Source organism: Necator americanus, chromosome III, assembly GCF_031761385.1.
Source record: "Necator americanus strain Aroian chromosome III, whole genome shotgun sequence".
Lineage (NCBI taxonomy): Eukaryota > Metazoa > Nematoda > Chromadorea > Rhabditida > Ancylostomatidae > Necator > Necator americanus.
Window position 1 is genome coordinate 28,631,603 of NC_087373.1, and position 22,050 is coordinate 28,653,652.

At 40.6% G+C, this 22,050-nt stretch overlaps 4 protein-coding genes across 5 annotated transcripts; 1 reads left to right on the forward strand and 3 right to left on the reverse strand.

Moving 5' to 3' along the window:
- Positions 1-1,494: 1,494 nt before the first annotated feature.
- RB195_011257 (uncharacterized protein) lies at positions 1,495-15,597 on the forward strand (the record flags this gene model as incomplete). Its single annotated transcript, XM_064192596.1, has 3 exons — positions 1,495-1,572; positions 7,261-7,378; positions 15,524-15,597. The coding sequence occupies 3 exons, from the start codon at positions 1,495-1,497 to the stop codon at positions 15,595-15,597; spliced, it is 270 nt and encodes an 89-aa protein (XP_064050179.1).
- Positions 15,598-18,119: 2,522 nt separating this feature from the next.
- RB195_011258 (uncharacterized protein) lies at positions 18,120-18,788 on the reverse strand (the record flags this gene model as incomplete). Its single annotated transcript, XM_064192597.1, has 1 exon — positions 18,120-18,788. The coding sequence occupies one exon, from the start codon at positions 18,786-18,788 to the stop codon at positions 18,120-18,122; it is 669 nt and encodes a 222-aa protein (XP_064050180.1).
- Positions 18,789-18,908: 120 nt separating this feature from the next.
- Positions 18,909-19,454, reverse strand: RB195_011259 (uncharacterized protein; the record flags this gene model as incomplete). Its single annotated transcript, XM_064192598.1, has 1 exon — positions 18,909-19,454. The coding sequence occupies one exon, from the start codon at positions 19,452-19,454 to the stop codon at positions 18,909-18,911; it is 546 nt and encodes a 181-aa protein (XP_064050181.1).
- A 130-nt stretch (positions 19,455-19,584) lies between these two features.
- On the reverse strand, positions 19,585-20,190 carry RB195_011260 (uncharacterized protein; the record flags this gene model as incomplete). Of its 2 annotated transcripts, none has more annotated exons than XM_064192600.1 (1): positions 19,585-20,190. In XM_064192600.1, the coding sequence occupies one exon, from the start codon at positions 20,188-20,190 to the stop codon at positions 19,585-19,587; it is 606 nt and encodes a 201-aa protein (XP_064050182.1). The 2 variants fall into 2 exon arrangements, with proteins under 2 accessions (XP_064050182.1, XP_064050183.1); XM_064192599.1 differs by having other exon boundaries at positions 19,585-20,127.
- Between the last annotated feature and the right edge of the window lie 1,860 nt (positions 20,191-22,050).

A 22,050-nucleotide genomic window follows, 5' to 3' on the forward strand; every position in this document is an offset into this window, starting at 1 on the left:
ATTTTCTTCTTCATACCAATCTCTTACCGATGTAGGCGACGCTAATACGTGTCTGCCTCGCGGAATTTGTTCTCTCCTTTGTGTTTTCTTCCGTAAAGACAAAGGCTCCTCGAGGAATGCGTCAAAATATTGAATTAACGGGTTTGTTGCACGTTGCTTCCTCGGAATTGTCAAAACCTAACAATGTATTGGTGTCGTATCGACGATTGTAGGGTTTCTTTGTATGAATTAGAGTGTGTGAAGATATAAACTGTTTATAACTCAGTTAAGCGTGGTGGTACTAGATACGATTTCATCCTGATGGGAATAAATGCCATCTAGTCAAGTCATCGAAGTTTGATTGGATTCACTACACATCCAGTACACCCATCAATCATGATCACACTACGCTATGTACCATGGCACCTATTTATTTCATCATGGGGTGAATGTAGCGCAGTTGGTAAGAGGTTCCAGTGCGACTGCACTGTCGATCGATGGTTCGAGTCCGCTCTAAGGCCAACCAAACAATTCGTATCCTCGTGGTTGATAAATTGGTACCAGACTTGTCTTGGAGGAGGAAGGGGATAAGAACAATGGCTTGTCACATCCGCTGGTCCCCGCAAGTCAGGTCGGTCAGTCAGTCAGTACGGGCTGGACACGCGTTCATAAACCTCAAACGATTCTGAATTGAAGTGAACGTGGTGGCACATCTACAAAACTGATTATTCCCAGGCGATTGTCTGTGTCGATTATGTTAAGCGACTGGATTAATGCCAGATATTTTGTCCTTTAAAAGCAGCGTTTCACAATGAAGTGAAGTTGAAGTGGTGCGGAATCCACAACGAAAACGCAGAGTTTGGACAGTAGATTGCGGAACCTGTCGAAGATCAGTGATGTCTTCTCAACGCCCTACTCAAGTAAAACCAATGAGTAGTGTGCTGAGGAGACTGAAACGTCTACATGGAGGTCCGCAATTCACTACACGAACACTATGATTTCGCTGCGGGTTCCGCACCGCGTCAAAATCGTGAATGTCGTGCCTTTAACCTTTGTAGCAATTATCCACCACATATGTGCAAAGGCTAGCTGCCTTTACTTATTTCGGTCAACTGAAGAAAAAATCGCTTTGAGCAAATGTGTACGTTTCTAGGAATGCGAGTGTTCCATGTATGTGTCATGTTCACAAAGCGAATCATTTGAATATCCCGGCGTCCAGGCAGTCGTATTCTCCTCAGTTTAATTACTCTCTGCGTTCATCATTCGTGGTCCTCTCGACGGCGCGACGTCATCAATGGTGCTCGTCGCTGCGTCCTCGACTCGCCGCCACATACACACGCGCTGACTGGCCCCGCCTTCAAATCCGAGACTCCCGCCTCATCAGTCGTTGTCAGCTCGTCCTCACATCTGCTACTACCCGACGTCGTCGTTGATCTTCGTTCAAGCATCGTTCAGACTTAGTGCTATCGTTAACGTTATTTGCTTATCGCCTCTCAGTCACTAACGGCAGTATCGATGACTGCTAACATAAAGCCAGATGGTGACAATGAATACGAATACGAACTGTCTGACATCGAAATTCAGCAGATCAAGGTTTGTGACTGTTATTTGATCGTTGTCTGACGAATAGTTGCTGCTGCTGTAGTACTTGTTTTTGATATTCACGATAACAACAGCTGGTTGTTAGCTGATCGTCCACGGCGACGGCATTCATGAGGAAGAGATTCGTGTGCGAATATGAACGTTACGAACGGATTATTTCGCATAACTACACACAGACACCATAGTAACGTCTACGTGATGTTGACGGGGATGAGGCGTTGATGTAGACGGATTCACTGCCTTTGAAATGCTATTAACGTGAAAAAAAGCATATCGTCTCTGCATGAAATGTGGCCAGAACGCATATTACAAAGGAATTTATGGATTTTCATCCTTGTTGTTCCATCATCCCTCACTGTTTTGATATCATAAAGTTTCAATGTAGGGATGTGCAGACAGGCGACCGCCTTTCAGTCTCTGATTCGTTCGATTCCATTTCGAACGCGATTAAGAAGACATATGTTATGTATTTCGCTGAAATTTTGACAGAAACAGCGCGGAGATGTTTTTAAAAGTACACTTTCTGTATTTTTTGACACTTTCTTATAATCTATAACTCACTGCAAAAAAGATACTCATCTTCCCTTGCTATTCTCTATCCTTTTTTTCAGCGAATAACCACACACTTTAAAACTGCTGTTCAATTTCTTTTCAAAAGAAATGTCACAAAACTCTTTAAAATCGTTCATCTTTTTTTGATTATTTATTCCTACAATATGAACATCACTTCATTTTTAAGAAAAATGTTCTTCTCGTTTGTTGTGGCGCTGCTATTACTTTTACCTCATCCTGTGATTATTGTTAATTCTAAGAGCAGTCGGCCTACCCAGCCGAATAGAAAAGGCATCCCAGAAACTTCCTTTTCAATACCAAGAAGAAAATTGCAGAAATTCGTTCATACGTTGTGATTTTGCTGAAAAAGAGTTTTTGCGTGGTTCTTAGCGTTTTCAGGATTTTCCCAACACTTTCCTGATATCAATCCTATTGCATGCCAAATCCTTGCTGTAAACGTTTGGGACTTCACCAAACTCTTTCTCCACAACCGTGTGGCTCGTAATTCCATAAGGTGGCCTCTTCTCTCTTTTTCGTTGTTGTTCTGGTGTCAACCCCAGATTTAAAAGACTATCAAATCGATTCCGTTGCGAAAATGCTTCGTGCCCTCGTCTCGGAAAATTTTTTGGATTTGGTTGCATGCGCTTTCATACTGCAGACAAAGCCATTGTTCTACTGTTTTCGTTATGTATGTCGAAATAAAATTTCCTCCTCGGAATTAAGAACATCTTGATGAAGTTGATTGAAGAACACACCCAACAGTCCTTTGTTCTCGCTTTAAATACTTGCAGAACGATTCAAGTCTACTTCAACGTGTGAGGAGAAAATTTGAGGAAATTTCTAATCGTTTGGACTTTGTGGCAGTTGTCCATGTTCATCTAGCGTATTTCACGCTTTTTCTCTCCCATTTTCTTTAATGAGACTCAGACACCCACTATGTTTGACAGTTAAAAGCTTTCGGAACAAATCAACAGCAATTCAGATCGTTTTTCTTCTCTCTTTCATAGGACACTCGTCATTCGGCGAAAAGCATTATTCGATTCGATGCCGCCGTCCCCGTTGTGCATATTCGCGAACATGAATGATTTATACTTACTTCAAATATCGACAATTACCCGTTTTCGAGAAACGACTATATTTGCTGGTTCTCTCCGTCGTCAGGTATTAATGAAAGCATGGGGTGTCGAAGAATAATGGCCTTCACTTTTATTGGATTCTGAAACGATGCCTCAACGCTCAACATCTTAGGATTAGCGATTATAAGTTTGAAAAACAGATGTTTTGCAGAGTTCCCAATGAATTCGCAATTAAGTCGTTGTGATTTACCCTTTACAGCTTGAAAAATATCAACCATTTTTTCGTTTGGTCAACCAGTTTTTTTTTTGAAGAGTTAAAAAGAAAGGTAGAAGAAATCACAGCTATCGAACTTTTTGAATTAAGTTCTATTTTCTATTGTTCACTTCTAACTCTGCGAAAAGAGCCTGAACATTCTGAGTTTTGTGGAAACCATATGTAGATAAAAATTTTTGGGGTAAGGTGGCTGTAAAACAGTTGAAGGCTCCATTGACGTGTTTTCAAAGTACGTTCATCCTCAAAGTAACCTTTTTTTTGTGCATTTTCACGTAAATTGTATGAAAAAATTAAATCACAAATTAAATTAAATTAAGTTAAAAAATTAATTAATTATTAATTAAATATAAATTTCATGTAAATTTCAATTGCACATTTTAGCGCATAATAGCTCAAAGTAATGGAATTTCTCCAAACGTATCTTACAACATTTTTCTTCTTCAGATATATATGTAGTCCTAGTTTTGACTAGAAAATTTAAGGACAACATTACAACAGAGTAACAATTTTAACAACTTTTTTGAAACACTATATTACGCGTCTATCGTCGTGACGGATTCATGCTTGTTCTAGAAGTTAACCGCTGACGATTATCGAATTTGACTTGGGAATTCCGCTCTGAGGTGAACCTGATAAATAATGCATAGATGATGTCTGTCTAAATATATAGCGCCACATATAATATTTCGAAGCTAATTGCTTCTTTTTACGCTTATTTCTTTGTGAAATTCTTGCTTTTGGATTGAAATTTTTAGCAGACAACTTGAACTTTTTCGGTCCAAACACCGTACCCTTTCATTTATTTTCGTGATTTGCATATGGATTCGTGGAAATCTAATAAGAATTCATAAGTTAGATAGCATTTATTCCAGTAACTGAGGTATTCCGCAAGTTTTACCAGCTAGCCTAGAGATAGATCATAATGCATCCAGAAACCCGGTAGTAGGTGGTGAATTTCATCTCTTTTCATAAATTATTTTTAAATGAATACTTTATATCCAATAAATAACTAAGAATAGCAGCGGGTAAGAATATTTAACAGCCAAACGCTAACAAAAATAAAAGTAGTAAAGTAACATCCCAATTGCCAACAGAAGACTAGTCTCATTATTTTAAAAAGTTCGGTATTTTTAGAAGTGATTTCGTGGAATCAAATTCCACAAGATTGGCGATGTATGATTAATTTTAGAATATTCATGGTGCATAGTTAATTTTCAGAGATTTATGGTTCGTAATTAATTCTCACTGGATCTATGTAAACGAGAACTTTAGAGAATCACTAAAATTCGTGTTTCCTTAATTTGAAGCTAGAAGGATCCCCTATCTTGACTCATAGATAAATTCACGTGACGTAAGAGCTAGAGAGAGGAGGTAGAGGCTATTGTTCCAGTAGTTTAGACGACCAGATAAACAACCTGATGGGCACGACTAACAGCCTAAATGATTGTTTTTGAGTCCATCGGTACTAGTTCCGTCGGTCAAACTCGACGATTACATCCGTGTGCACCTACATAATAAACGTCAAAACAATGAACTAGTACCTTTAGGTTGTATTTCATCGATTTATGAAATTAGGTCGTGGAATATTATTATTGAACATATTAATTTAAATAATTCAATTTGGTTATTAATGATAAGAACGAATTTTTCAAATCAGAGCAATTTTTTGGGGAATACGTGTTTCCTTTTTGTTTTCGTCATTGTGAAATTGTCACCGCTTCTAAGTGCTTACGTCGGAGCGACAAGCGAAAATGCAATTTCCGCCTCTGAAAGCAGTTTTCGGCGAAACACTAAGAAAAAGTCTGAGCTTGTTGGTTCCTAGAGCTTCCGAAACCCTCCACACACACCTTTATTGAAGCAGATTCTCCTGGCTGGATCTTTCCGAGAAAGAAAGAAAAGATGTGTGCTCGTGCTCGAAAACTTCGTTTCAAATCGAACCATCGTCGCGCTTTTATGCGAGATAATTTGGTCAGCTCCGCAACTAGATAGGGCGATGAACTGAGGATAACAAGTTTTACGAAGAAGTCAAGAAATTTGCTCAAATTCACTCACAAAAAAAGAGGATTTTCGTTTTTCAGTGAAAATAGAAATTCGACAATTTGCACTTCATCGCTTTATTTAATTAGAGTTTAACTGAACGGATTACATGTGACATACGCACTTCACTTCGGCTGGAATATTGAGCGAATTAGGCACGGCGGCGCTGCGCTTCACGCATCCAGCCGGAATGCTTCGTCGTTCATCTGCCGAACGCTTTTTAGTTGGCTTTTAAGCTGTTTAGATGGATTTCCGCCGGTTCGAGAAAAAAAACCTTGCAAATTCTGATCAAATCCTAAACATAACAGCTCAGTGAAAAAAGAAGTAGAAGTAGCTCTGTTGTTTCAAATAAAGGAACGTGTGCCTGGATTCTATGTTTTTCAAACATTTGCTGAACCACATCTACTTGAGTGACGTGAACTTCCTTTTTAAGAAATCCAACCTTTAGTATGAAATCTGAACATACCAACTACTTATACGAAAGAGGCCAAGTTTTAAAAAAAACATCTATGGATCTATACCCCTTGCAAATATTATTTGCTGCAATGTTGTTATGCGAGATGACGAATTTTTTGTGTTAGGAACATTTCCACATCTATTCTCCGACGAATCACCATTAATACGTTGTCATTCAAACAGTCCGCGGGTCGTTTGCATGTCTCTGGACGCACAAAAGGATGAAGTGGCTAAATATGAAATTATCAGTAAGAATAATATGATTAGGCGACTTCAACTACGATTAAAGCTGTTTAAATTAAGGGATTCAACCTGTAATACAATCACGGAACTGCAAATCTGCAGAAAAAAAGAGAAAAGAATTAAAATCTACCATTTATTTATTCATTTCCCGCATCCACAATTTCCATCCATTTCCTCCAATATTTTCAATGCATAGCTCAGGATCATGGATGCGATAGTCGCAGCCGATGATCTGACCCTTTCACTTTTAGACGATGGAAAAAGGGAACTCCTTCGCTTTTACAACCGTTGGCATGCTCGGGATTACATCTGAATTCATGCACATTCACGTCCTCATCCCCATACCTCACGCGAATTTCAGAGTAATCAGTCACGCTTTTCGCGAACCGTTTTTGAAGAAAAAACATTATACCATTATCATTACCATTATCTCTGGTAAAACTTTGATATAGCTTGAAAAGTTGAATTGAGAGTTGAAATAATAATATTCTGCTTCACAACAATTTTAAAAATAATATCCTGAGGCTATTACTTATCAATCAGAAATTCTATAGAAATTCCTTAATTTTAAAATGAATAAGATAAAGGACGAATTGACGTATATACAGTAAGATCGGTACTTTGTCGAAAAAAAATGAAAAAGACACGAATTCGCACTACATACTGTGCAGTTATTGAATATCTATCCGTTAAATCTTAATCTTCCCAATGTTTTGACTTTGAAAGAATTCATTTTATGTTTTGTGCGCTTTGAATTGACAGCTTACGTCCTATTTACGTGGAAAAAACAGTACGCATGAAGCATTTTTCTTATGTGCAGTGGTTTCTTCCACAAAGTGTTTTGTTGCCAACGATTTTATTCTAACAGAAATTTGTGGAATTAAAAAATGAATTGAAAAACTGTTTGGAAAGGTAAAAAGACACAAAAATACATAATCACAAAGAGCGTTTACTAATGATTTCCAGGCACATTAATACGCCGAGTAAAAGAACATCAGTAACATTATTGAGTTTTTCCATGGTAGTATTTCACTCTTTCAGGAACACAATCAACGTAGAGTGAAGCGAGTGGTGGCGTTGGTCGCTTTGCTGATGACGCTTCTCGCACTTGGTCTTGTGGCGATGTCACTTGCACTGGGAAACCGGATCGATATGATGGGTAGGGTGTTACCAGTGTTCCTCCTAATCCCGATTTGAGAATCTTCTCGACGTTATTGACCGTCCAGCGTCTCCTATGCTCGTTGAGAATGTTCTCGAAAAGATACCGTAAGCGCATAGCGGTGAAAAAAGGGGACAACATTGACAAAGTCGACGTCTAGATCCTAGTTGACTACGTCGCTGATTCCTGCTTCAGTTTTTTTCCCCGTATTGTCCCAAGAACGCATTACTTCCAAGAGCAGAGCTCCTCTGAATGCACGGCAAATGTGTACATTTGGAGCTTGTGTAGCTCGTGGTCGTTTCGTATGGATGGTTCTGCGCTATCCGAGTTTCATATACTATTCCACAGCTGCGTGCATCCAGCGCAACGATGTCATGAACAATTTGTTAGCCACGCCTTTTTTGCTCTATATCTCATCTCGGCGAGGTTAATGGGAATTCGACGTATGCAGGAAGCTTGGACGAACCTCTAGAGGTCAAAATGGTGATCCGAAAGTCGAGGCTCACTGTAAATCTTGTTTAAGAAAAAAAGAGAGTTTAAAAAGTGAATTTGTGGGAGAATTAAAGTATGTTAGCCAGGAGGTTACTTTTGGAGAGTTTTTCAACTTTGAAAAATCTGAACGGTCTTCAATTAAAACTTGCTGATTTCTGAATATGGGTACAAAATTAAATAAGACCTTAAAAACCCCCTAATATTATATGAATTGTAAGCAAACAATCCTTACTAATAAGATATGCCTATTCCGGGTGTGCAAAGAGAATTTATATAGCTCTCGCGTATCCTCGGTCAAAAACCTGCAGCTAAATTGGAAGCAAACATTGTTTTGCGAACAGCCGTAAATGGCGTGTGAACAATCAAAACAAGAAAATCCTAGCAAAGCTCCTGGTGTTCGAGATCAAAAATGGCATGGAAGTTCTTCTGAAAAATGGCATCATAACACACACCTATAATCTAATGTGTAAGTAAAGAAAGTAAGGTAATTAGGGATCTTAGAATCCGAGGCAAGGTCGATAGACTCCTTGTAGTCTTCAGAAGTGTTCCTAAGTCCATATTTTCTACCATTTCTACAATTTCCATATGAATCCTTTATTTATTTTTTTTTGAAATAGCTTACCGCATCGTAAACTGAGCTAATTTCAGTTCGCATAGCTAAAAGTGAAAATTTGCATTTGGGAATCGGATAACTGCGATTGGTGCCATTGAAAAAATCTCAAAATCGATGGGGTAAAAATAATTTTATGGGAGAGCTATGCGCTTGTATCCGACTGCCCATTCCTCGGCCGGCTCAAAGACTGCCTTCGATGTTAGGTTCAACTCACTAGTGGCTGGGATTCTTACGCTTCTTATCGCAGCGAAAACGCGAACTCATTCTTCCCCACTTCTCCCTCCTCTCTCAAGATCAAAATTCGGGATTCGAAAGCCTTTGTTTGCTTTGGAAGATAAATCTCTGCACTCGTAGCAGTCGTAGAAGTAGAAGTCATAAAGTCTAGTCCACACGTCATCATTTCATCACTCACATGAAAATTTCTGGAATTGTGGAAGATATTTTAAATTTTTGTCTCTCATTTCGGTCATTTTTAAAAACTACGTTCGAAATCATACTTGTCAATGGGAACAACCCAGAGTAACTGTAGCAAGTAACATTGTCAAATCTTCTGGTTTCATTTATGGCTGATTGGTTAAAAACCGTGGTTGAAAAGTTTGTTCTGCAAACTGTGTTCTCGCTCAAGGAACACCATAAAGTTTAAAATTTCATGCTGAGCAACGGGCTTCAATCCAGCCTCCCTTTCTCCACCAACACTCCCGCCTTCATCCTTCCATTGGCAAAGAAAGGTTGATAATAGTAATAGTTTTGATATTAGTGCATTACCGTAGAAACAGATGCTACGCTCTTTAATGTGAAAGTTTCCAATGGTTCCCATTCACAGTATAAGAAGAAATTATCTGCTTGGGAACCTTCGTATGATGTTTCATTATGTTTTTGTTGCATAAGGCGAAATCTAACTACGTCAAGCATACAAACTGCTGCAAATGCAAGATCGGCAAAAATGAGGAGATGAGAGCACAGGCGAGAGAAGTGGCTAATTAAATCTGCATCTAGTGGAGTTGTTTTTTTTCATACAAAGATACTTCGTTCCTCAATTCTCCGGAGAGCAATTAGGGAGTGCTCTGAATGCAAGCCCCCTCATTTCTGCATAGAATTAGCTTCGTTGAAAGCTTGCATTTCATTCTAGCTTACTGAACCATTTTTTCCCTAGTAGCTACGGTGAATCACGTTCTAATAAGATCGTACTGTAGCCAAGCGCACACATAAAACTCCTCTTGAAGGAAAATTGTGCAAATTTTCTTTGTGTAGGATATAAAACGAATTTTATGACAAAAAGGTTGAAAATGCAAATAAATGGCAATTTATTCTTCCTTATGGAAGGAAAAGAACGAAAATATGCTCAAAGCAGTAAATATCGAACTATGTAGCTTGACGTTGTAGTTACGGTGGAACCTCAAAGTATGTACAGGGGAAAGTCCTTATGAAACTGGAGATAAATATTTATATAAAGTTACGAGCAGCGTTCTAATGAAGAAAAAAGAAATCACAAAGGTTTGCACCATTCAGTTTTTTGTCACGTATTTAAAATTGATCAATTGGTCAATTAGTTTTTTATTTTAATTAATTATATCTCAGCTAATGAATTGGGCAATAATCTCTGAGTATAAGTGTCGAGCAAAAATTTCAAATTAGCTAGAACATGCCTAGAAGAGGAAAATGATGAGGAAAATGAAGTGATTTTTCTGCTTCGAGTACAGCGCAACAAAACAATTAAATTTTTAATTCTTTACTTATATCGCCCTTAGGCATCTTAACTGAACGAGAGAATTCTATCTAGGAAGAAACAAGAGCTCCATCGTCCTATGAATAATGGATTTGCTGCTTGAATCACTGCATGAGCGAACACAGGCGACTAACGACTAATTGAACACAAATTCACCGACGAATAGGGTTCCTTGTGAGGTGGCTGACAGTGTTTTTTTCCATGGATAACACACCTGAACGGCTCATGCTGGCCGTTTGAAATATGTTGGAAATAAATCCTGTATATTATGGGGAACGTTCTGAAATGGCATGGAACATTTTTTGACGTCAAACACATTCGTCAGCTCACTTTCGTGCAGAACCGCGCGTAATAATGGGCTTCTCCGGGGGATGCTTATTTTCAAAGGTATGTAGACGTCTCGCAAGCTGCAGCTTCATGTTTCACCAAAAGAAAAAAGAATCCCCAATTATTGTAGAGGGATTTCGTATGCCATCTTCTACCTTCAACCTCTTTAAAGCTTAAAAAAAGAACGTATGAGCCGGAAGGACACCAGAAAGCAAACTTTGCGATGAAAATCATCCCGTGAGAACACTACCGTAGTCGTCAACAACATTTTCTCGATGGCCGTATAAAAATCAGAATGATATTTACATCCCAAGACTTCTTTGTTCGCGGCCAAACCTTATATTCAAGCACCATTTCCTATTCCGACGCAAACCGAAACGTCAACAACATTCGGGGGCTCATTCGTCACGCTTTTTCGCTCTTGTGACCTCTTTCTTATTTCATTGGTTTGGTCAAGATTAGATGGTAGGAAGTGTTGTCGTTTCTCCGGGACGAAAGTCGGGATTTTAGGGCTAAAATCAGCTCTCTCAGTGAATTCAAAGCCAAAAGAAAATACCTTTGTCCTAAGAAATGCAACTAAAGAAATTGTCCGAAAAATCGTGTGAACGTTGAAATCTTCACCGAAACATTTAATATGACGTTTCCTTAATCTACAGCAATTTCCGTTATTTCGCGACGAAGTGCAGAATATCTAAGGAATATCAAAGTAAACAATAGTGCTAGACACTTCGAAATTGAAATATGAGACATCTATCGACGCTCTACAATTTCACCCGAGAATAGCTCCATATCTGCCAGACGTCCATGAAAAAGGCGCTCTTAAAAATATTTACTATTTACAAAATGTTGTTAGAGTGTTGACCAGCAATGAACAAAATTCTTGGAAAAGGAGTTGTTCCACGCTCTCTTCTCTACAAAAACATCTACAGTGATCATCAGGATTTTGTACATCATCATCTCATTTTTATTGTTTTGTTTTTATAAAACAGATATTACTGTCGAACGGGAATATTTATGCATCGAAAAAATCTGCTATTTGACCTTCGACCACAGATCTATGATGGATCCAGTAGAGGCATCCTCGCATCACACGAAATTTACGATGTTCGGACCTCTTCAGGGAAAGATAAGGTTAGCCGTGCTGACCACAAGTACGAGCGTGTTGACGCTCATTTCCCTTTATTCCCCTGCATGATGTTGCGGAAAAGGCCTACTTGTACGATTCTTTCTACGGAGCAACTTATTACGTTGCCTCTACATAAGTGTCGGTTCCCTATGCAGCCTATCCTTTGGTATTACTTGAGTAGGCTGTTTAGCAAACCTCATTGATCATCGCCCGCACACTCGGAAACGCAGCTCGTGTGCGAGGGTGGCGCGTTGTAGGTTGCCTCGTAGGGAAATTTGCGCAGGAAAAATCTGTCCCACGACGTTCCACAGGACTACTAGGAAGAACACTCCCAACTCTCCCATGTTTTCATAGAAAAATTCTAAAATAGTCAATTTCATGATATGTCGAATTGAATCGAGTATTGGTTCGAGGACCTATAAGCTACGGTGAATATTCGCACTCGCACTGAATACGTGAATTGCTGCGTGTGGGCGATCTGGCAGACCGCGCTGCCGCAAATCACATCATCCGAATACATAATTAATATTTGAATACACCTCGCTGAGGATTCGGAGCGGGAATGTAGCCGATGAATATGTGGGAATATATGCAAGCGAGTTTAAATATAAATGGTAACAGCCCGGGGGGGGGGGGGGGGAATGGGCAGGAATTCTTGTTCTGCGAATTGGGAAATTTGTCTCTTTCACGCTCTTGTTTCACTCGGAATGCCTTTCACTTGAAAAATATAAGGTTGTTTTTTTTTCAAAATTCCGTTATAGCTCTTCTTTCTGAGTTCAGTTGGAAAAGTTAATGATTTTTCAAACATTTCAGATTCAAGCAATCAATGAGGTTGAAAATTAATAGACATAAATACGCAGATTCACATCATTCGCGTGTTATATCTGGCTCTAGTAGCTCTTCATAAATATTATGGAACAAAAATTAGAATTCCTATCAAAATATTAAAGATAGTGTTTACCTCTCATTTTTAGAACTGACAGAATAAATCCCATATGAACTTTTTGGAAAAAAAATTTAATATCCATCCCCCACTCGACAGTAAACGATGGGGGACTTGCTGAATGTGCGAAAGATTAAAATGTTTAATAGTTAGTATGGTGAGGTGTTTGTAGTTAATTATAGTTACTGTAATGTATCTTATGTGCGCCACAGGATGATCTCTATATTTTCGACGCCGTCATGTGACGGAGGTCACTAATGTTCAGTGAGTGACACTTCCTCGCTTGCTTCCTTCACGCGGCGAAGTTCCGTTTTGATTTGTGTGGCGTGACGTTTGCAACGGAAATGTGTGGCTTGGTCTCGACGGTGAATTCTTCGAATCTAAACTGAATATCGGGTTGTAGTTTTTCTCCAAGCTAATCTAACTCCACTTTTGAGCCTTCTATTTCGCTGTTCATCCGCTTGTTCGGCGCGTGTCATGTTCGAATGCCGAAAAATGCGGCACGATATGGCAATGCGTGCATGTGCATTCATATCGACATAAGAATGTATGAGAATGTATGAGCTAATGTAGATTTTGGGAAGTGAGCTAACATAAGCATCTATATGCTGAAGGATCGATCTGGAACTGTGTCGACGAAGATCCACTTACAGTTTCAAAAAAAAAAAAATCCACTGCGGAAAACTTTCGTCACGTTTATGGGAATTCCACTTTATTCCCATATAGCTATAATATACGATATGACAAAAAAATATGTATATATAATATATAATATATATATGATATGTCCCTAAAACTGCATCGCCTCTGAAAGTTACATATAACGAGGAAGCTTTCAATTTAATTACTTTCAATTTTAAAGATTACCTTAAAGCTTTGCGATTCACTGCAAAAATGAATGCGGAGGCGTTTGACCGATATTCACTCGAAAAACATAAAGGTACAAGTTGGGCGGATGAAACAAAACAATACAAACAGATAGAATGCAAAAAACTAGGTTCCAGCGTCATGCTCATTATAAAAAGCGAAAACGAAATCTGGAAATATAAGTTGAATAGACTTATAGAAGACCATACATACTTGATACTACAAAAAAGAGTTTTCGATTCCATTTCCCGGAGCTTAACTCTGGGATGAAGCTGACGAAAGAAGGAAACGTTAACGCATTAGACTAGAAAAAATCACACAAGGAGGAAGCAAACGAAATTATACCGCATTTCGGACTGGAAACTGAATTAACATTGTCCCTAAGAGTGCAGCCGGAAAATTCGTTTTAAAGAATAAAAGCGTTTTAAAAAGTGGAAAATGCCTCGCTGATGGTAAGGAAATGCTCCACATTTTCGAGATAATTCAATTATTGTCAAATTGCAATCGGAATTTTCAGTCGGAAGAAAGATAAGGGTTGAATTGAGAAAAGATTATTTCCCGCTAACAAAAGTCCCAAGGATAAACTTATTCATTATTTCTAAGATTTTCGTTAGTAGAATAACAGAAGATACTGCATTGATTTATTTGATAACATCTCTTTTACCCAATAATTGTATTGGGTTGAAGAATAAGTCGTGAGCGTTTCTTTTTTTTTTTTTGAGAGAGAGCGAAAGAAGCACGTAGAAGTAGAAACCATTTTCAAAGTTCGGAGATCATTCGATGGGGAACATATTATTTAATAATTAACTATATTATTATTAATTATATTATTTAATAATTATTCAATATTTATGAAGATTGCAGTCGATTTTTTTCAAACTCTATTAATTCTCATTTTCAGGTCGTTAAAATGAAATGTCGTTTGGCTAAACAAAAAATTTTCTACACCTTTCTTTCATTTCCTTCTTTTGCAATAATCCAAAAAGGAGTGAAAAATGTTTGGGATAACACTAAACAAGAGCAAATAAGAGACATGGATAGAACCAATAAACGGGATTAAAAACTATAGGACGATTGAAAGAGGGACAGACCTGTAGATTATCAATTTGCAGTAGTTTTTTGTTTTCCAAAAAAAAAAGGAGAAAATGAATTTTCACTTATGTCGCGACGATTTGGTAAACCGGATCCATTTCTGGGGCCTAGGTCCCCTGTTTCATACTGCGAAGACAAACGGCAGGCGACATTTTCAAGCACTGCTCTTTTTCTGCATATTGTATCAACCTGAGCTTCAGCTTCCTTACCGTTCGGATCAAATTCGAAAAGCAAATGTTGCGAAAATGCTCCATTTCGTCACTTTTACACTACACTTTAATGGTAATAAAAAACAAGAAAACAAGAGCAAGAGGAATTAAAAAGAAGGGAATAGGACTGCATTTTTAGAAATGTGTTTTCTTGAAGAAGCGCTCAACAATTTACTCCTCGACCCAAATCGTACCGTCTAATACTGATCCTCGTCATCCTTATGCACTTAAAATGCCTTATTACGTCACCTTCTGGAAAAGGTTAGACAGTATTGGATTCACTAGCATTCATTAACCTCGCACCTCTTCGCGAGAATTTCTTATCATGTATCGAGGGTGTTCGTGGAAATCCCCTCATTATGCCTTCGTAATATTGCTGGCATAACATTAGTGCTTCCCTTCTAACCTTTCATATTGAAAGAGTAATCCCATAAAAGTAGCAATAAAGGAAATATTTATTTATTCCAATCCAATTTTCTACGCTTGGAAAGTAAAAATAGACATACTTCATATTCATGTGTTCCCCGAACTGAGCATGACGCGTCTGCTTGCCGTAACGCAGGCGGTGTTCTTTCTCAACGTAGCCTTCCTCAGTCCCGCTCATCCGGTTAAACGCTATGGCACAACAACTATGAATAGATTTGTGTTGAGAGTTATTCAGAGTCTGACTCTAAAAGGCTCAGTTTTCATTGCTTGGTCCGATAATTTCTTTCTTGGAGTAATGTGACGACTAACTTGTCGCTTTTGCAGTTGAAGAGGATCTGGAGAAACGAGCGGCCGAAGTATATCTTCGCACTGGCATCAACATCACCGAACGTCGATAGAACCGACAAAATTTTTTTACGACCAGCCTGTACATAATCTCGGAGCTTATCCAGAGAACGTCACGGATTTGTTGCTCGACATGGCGAGCACAGGGACGACGGGTACGACGTTCGCGGTTCAGGCGATATCGAAGGCCGGACAGATTTGCCTGTTGTTGCTCATAGTTTTCTTTTTCTTCTAAGAAATAGGTGTTATTATTTCCGCGTATCCTTAGTTCGAGGTCCGATTTTGTGCTCAAAGTCAGATGGCATTTAATATTGTGGAATCTGTAAATAAAGTTGTCATTTATGTCCATGTTTACTTGCGTGGCCATGAAAAAATAACGTACGACGAATGGAAAAAACAAGGCTGACACGGAGTGGACATATTTGATGCAGCTGCAAACCACGGCTTATTTGATACACATAAACACTCTCGGCTTAATAGCTATGCGGTTTTATTAGTCATAAATCTGCGGTTCAGTGTGCTACCTCACTATACTGCGCTCCACCGAGTGAGGAATTCACAACTTCTCAGTGAGCTGGGAATATTCATTGTCTTCATAGATGTAAGACCGACAGCACACATCTCTGAGATTCCCAGCACTTTTAGGAACAGTATCTGTTAACCCACGTAATCTTACAACATCTTCACGATGTCCGGCAAATTTCGTAGCGTAGCATGAGAGAATATACATGAGCAATGCGCTGACTCTCGTTCTCATTGTTCTTAAAAATTAGCTGAACTCAACTTACTGATATCAAAATAGGCTAGATGTCTTAACTCAAAGGATCCCTTCAATCACCGCCATTCCGGTGTCCACGCTGATCCATAGCTTGATGGAGGGGCACTTTGGGGGATGAATTTAGGAAATTTATGTTCCTTACACATCGGTCAAGAACATACTTTACAACACCGACCCTAAACAGATTAGTGAAGTTATTTGACGTGCACACACTCTGTGCGAAGAACTATTACAGTACAATTAACCGTTTGATCAGAGAGATGTAGAAGAATGAAACGAAAGAGTCAAGAATAGCACAGAAGGAAGAACGTGGAGAAAGAAAAATGAGGCAGTATCGTAAACGGAAGAGTCTCTATAGCTATGTGTGCGTTTCTGTAAAGGCAGCATACCGCGATTTTGAGGTGGTGCGAAATCGACGGCGAGAATTCGGGTGGTAGATTGGAACGTCGTCCACGTCAAAATCGCTGCCTTTAACAAGCTCCCTTTCGGGCGTCTGGTAATCGCCATGCTTATCAAATTTTGCAGGTTATCACTACCACCAGCAACCAGCGGCCTTATCAAATGCTCTTGTGTTTGGAAGAATTAATAGTATCAAAATAACATGGAAATAAAACCATCGGCATCCTGTTTTCCAACCGTGCATCCAATATTATAAGCCAACCTCGGCGCTATCGCAATTCGTTCACCTAACCGTTCATTCAATAGACATTTCTAGAGCTAGAACAGGAGGAAATGTATTTCCGTTTGATGTATTACTTATTAGCGGACGTATCTCGTTTGATAGCAATGCATTCAACCCAGGCCCGTTTATCGGTGTATACAGGCACCTGGATAAATGATTTGAACGAGTGTAAAAAGGAGTACGAGGTTCTCCTTCATCATGTTAAAATGGATAAAGAATAAGGTGTCTGGCGTTAATCAATCCGTTGAAATGCGCCACCACGTCCAATTTAATTCAGAATCGGTTCAGGTTACGGACGTCTGACTGGCCTATACAATGACTTGCGGGGCTAGCCAATGTGTTAAAGGCATCATCCCACGAATCTGGAATGGTATGGATTTCAGGTGGAAAGTTCCTATACGGGGTCGTAGATTATGGAGAGAAGGGTGATTCCGTCCATTTCCTCCTAATTGCCGTAAATGCGGGCCGGAAGATGCGGCGCGTGCACAAGGCTGCCGTGCTCCAGTCTCGTTGCAGAAAATAGCGCGCCGGAACGTCCTACTTGAAACCCGCAGCACTCCAGATTCATGGAGTTATGCCTTTAAGTCAGTGTTTTTGTCCTCCCAGACAACTTTAGTATCGATCGATCGTGCAGACAGTGGAACCCCTAACAACTGTTACCCTATTCTAATTGACAGTAGTGACCGAAGGTCTTGCCCCGTTGCACTTAGAGTGGAGTCGATTAATGGTCGTCATTTTCCGACTTCTATCACTTTTAGCTTATTTCTGTTCACAACGTGATGTTTGAAGGGTCGAACTCCAATGGTTCTTTTTTTTCAGGCTCACAAGAAAGTATCTGAAATGACGTATACTAATGCTCCTGAGTTGAAATCCAGAAGCCTTTATAAGCTTCTAGGCTTATTAAGCCTTTATGAGTCCGGAACTGCTTGGACCTTCTTTAAAGGAATCTCGGTCTTCTAAGATAAACTTACTTACTTAGATGGCCTGTCTTCACTGGAAGTGCGGGCTCCAGCATCTCTTCCACTCGCTTCGTTCCCTCGCCATTGTCATCCAAGATGTTCTCAAGATTCGTGAGCGACGTCGACGAGGTTCTTGAGCTGTATTCAGCTGGGCTCTCAGCTGGTCCATCCGTGTATCCTCTTAATTCGGATCCGTGTAGCGAACACGTCACCCCATCTCGTTGGCGGTCTCCCTCGAGGGCGTTTAGCATCTCTTGGGATCCACTCTAGTGTTCTTTTAGTCAATCCATCGTCGATTCTTCTCATGATGTGACCGGCCCATCTATGTTTTGCTTTCGATGCATATTCAGCTGGGTCGCGAAGACGGTACATTCCTCTTAAGTCGGAGCTTCGAATACCGGCTAGGTGTTGTGTGCGCCGGTTAAACTTCAGAAGGCACCTCTCAATGGTTCTGTGGGTAGTAAGTAGCTTCCTAGACGTGGCAGCGGTGTCTGCCCACGTCTCCACTGCGTAACAGAGCGCTGGAAGAACTGTCGAGTCGAACAGATGGGCACGAAAATCTTTGTCCGTCAGTTGGTCCGTAGCTTCCCTGACGGCTGCGAATGCTGTCCATGCTGCTCTCATTCTTCTATTCAGTTCTTCCTTCAAGTCGTTTTCCATGTTCATAGAACGTCCGAGGTATACGTATGACAAAGTTTCCACGATTTGGGAGCCTTCAAGTTGTACTCCTCCGTTCTCGCAGTAGGCGTTCTTCATGAACTGTGTCTTCTTTCTGTTTATTCGCAGTCCTACTCTCTTCCCTGCTTCGTTCAATTCGTTGAGCATCGTTTCTCCTTCATTGGTACTGCTCGAAAAGAGAACGATGTCGTCCGCGAAACGAAGCTTCGAGAGAAATTGTCCATCAACATGTATGCTTTTTTCTTATCAGGAAAGTGATTTCATTCTTCATTGCAATGCAGCCGTGAACAGCTTCGGCGATATAGTATATAGTAATAGTATATAGTATGCCTTGTCGTACCTCCTTTCCAGTGGTATGGTGAGGGGGCGGTGGAACAGCTGTACCTTAGTGGTGCATCGATCGTAGCAGTTGGCTAATGTCCTCACATACGAAGCGTCCACACCTTGATCGACCAGCCATGACAGTATTGCATTCGTATCTACGCTGTCGATGGCTTTCTCATAGTCGACGAAGGTTAGAACAAGGGGCAGGCGGTATTCCCGGCAAACCTCTATGACCCTCGACACGGTCTGGATGTGGTCCAAGCAGCTGAACCCCTGGCGGCATCCAGCTTGTTCTTGAGGCTGTGCTCCATCCGGCGTCCTAGGTATGCGCGTGAGGATGATCTTGGTGAATACTTTGTATAACACACTCAGCAAGCGTATCGGACGGTAGTTCCGAAGGTCCTCTCGGTCACCTATCTTATGGATAAGAACGGTTCGCGAGGTCTTCCACTGGTCTGAGATCCTTTCTTTTTGAAGGTAGGATGTCATGTGAGCTGCTAAGATTACATGAAGTGGATGGCCACCAGCCCGAAGAAAGTCTAATAGACATAGAAAGCAAACCTGATATAAAATCAGGTCTGGGGGCTGTGCCAGGTTTCTATGTCTATTAGGTTTCATGCTATTGATAGCGACTCGTACTTTCGAATCCGTGGAGAATCCGTGGTGGAGCTTCACCAGTAGCGATGATCGGGCTTGACACAGGAGTCGATGAACGGAAAAGGTTCGAGTGGAGTCTCTCCGTAATGATTTCCATCTCACGACGAGTCCCGTCTTCGCTCAGCAAGGCTGCTAGGGGAACATTATATCCGCAGAGATCCCTGCGGCACTTCTTTAGACTCCTTCTTTTTTGTGCTGCTTCCAGAATCTTCTTCTGCCTGTACTTCAAAAGATCCTCCTGCAACGCCTTTCTGCAGCTAGTGTTTGCTACTAACCGCTCAATGTGCGACACTGGCTCGTAATCCTCTGAGCAGCATCTCGTAGTCAGCGTTTGGGTCCTCCTCGATGTGTCAGTCACCTTGGGACAAGGAGTCCTCGAGTACGCAAACGTCGTGGACAACTTATTTTCTCCTTCGTTGCTGATAGCAGATGTTCTTTTCCATGGTGTGGCTAAGTCGTATTTTCGCACGAAGGGAGCGGTGATTAGAACAGACCAGAAGGGCATGCAGGTCAGCGTCTGTGGACACTGTTCTCGCGTTGTAAGTACACAGTGTGAGACAGTCTCCATGGCGAGTCGTGCGTGTGTCGCCTTGGTCCAGAGTCAACGACGTCCTGAGTAACCTGAGATTTGATCGCCTCTCACCGGTCGCCATACCGTCCGACGTCTGAGACGGCAGGGCCCAGTGTGCAGGGTACTGAGGCAGTGCATATGCTGGAGTGGCAAAAAAGACTTTTTCCCAAACTAAGCAGTCATGCCACGGCGAGCTTAGCTTTCACCACATGTCTTCACCCAACCTATATGGATCAGGGAGCCACCTTGCGACGTTTTGCCAACACAGTGGTGAACTTTAGCAGTGATTTAATCTTAGCTAGGCTTCCGATTTCGAGAAGTCGGAATGTCGGATGTGTCGAACTTTTTCTCAGCTTGGAGATCCTGCCGGAGGACGAATCTCCGCTGTGCATCGCAGTTTGACGCCCAGAGTCACCTCTACGCCACTATAAGGCGGTAAACCGTTGTGGAGGTAAGATAAACTGATGCACATATAATACTGAGTTGATCAAGGTATTCACAGTGCCTGTTAAGGGCATTCAGTGGAATCTTAAGCGAAGACCCTACTATTTCTCGATACAAGGTATAGAGTGTGTGTTCAGCGTTTCAGTCCGACGCCAAGGCGTTCGCTTAAGTTCAAAATCGCTTGAGATTGATGAACGCGTGTCTAGCTTATACGATGGGTTGTGGAGCCCATCCGATGTATCAAATCAGTGTTTTTATCTTTTCGGACAGTGCTGCGACCAATTTATCGAACTCAGAAGGACAAAAGGCTTGATTATCTCTGAGGCGGCTTCCACCTATCGACTGTACAGTGGCAGAAGACCCCCTTAGCAACTGCTCCACACCTAAACCTTTTTAACATGTTCCTTCACAAAAACCCCAAGCTTTCAATCAAATTGTCGTAATTCACGTAGCGAACGATCGAAGGGATAATGGGCTCGTACTACAGATTAAAAACATTCATCAGCGGAAGGTTGAGCTTTCACGACTCAGCGATATTGTAGCGACTAGCCAAAAACATAAGCATGTGTACGGAAGACATCCATGTAGTTCTAAAGTTTCTGACGATGTAGGTTTCGATAACACGTATGCAGGTGCCGAATGCGCAATGCGCAATCGACTGAATGGAGCGGAGTGAAAAGATAGGAGACATACCGATGCGTCACGGCCATACACTCGAATACGTTCAGCGCCAACTACAGATGTAACCAATCGTACTCAATGGCAAAGAAGAACATTTTGGGATGCTGCATGAAGTTCTTGAAGCTAATCTGATGGTAACATAACGCCCAGTTCATAACCGCGGTTACAAGAGATACCATTCGAGAGCGGTCAGCGATGTTTGAAAATTATAATTATTGTGCTGTCCCATGTATTATCGAGAAGAAAGTTTTCATTATTATTGTACCAGCCTGAACGTCCGGCAAAAGACGGACTTCAGACTTTTTGTAGTATTTACTTCGCTTACCTTCACCGATGGATAAGAAATAAGAGTACTATTATAATTGTAGTTTTCTTCTTCCATCAACGCTTTCTTCAATTTTTTTTTCTACAAAACTTGGACATAGATGAGAGATTTCATTATTTTCTTTCCGAACGGGTCAGTACTAAATTTCGAGAACAATCAAACTTGACTTTACATCTATGTTGCTCTGAAACCTCCACAATTTGGAAACATGATTCGAAGTATGAGTTTCCTCCGCCCTCAACTACATATTAGGGACAGAATGATGTGCTAACATGAAAAGATGTGAATATCACAATATCACCATTAGTGATGAAGATAAAACTCTACGTCAGACCACGTGGAAGAGTGTTTGAAGCTGAAATGTTCTCCGAATATAGAGCTGACGCATTTAGAAAGGGAGCTATGAA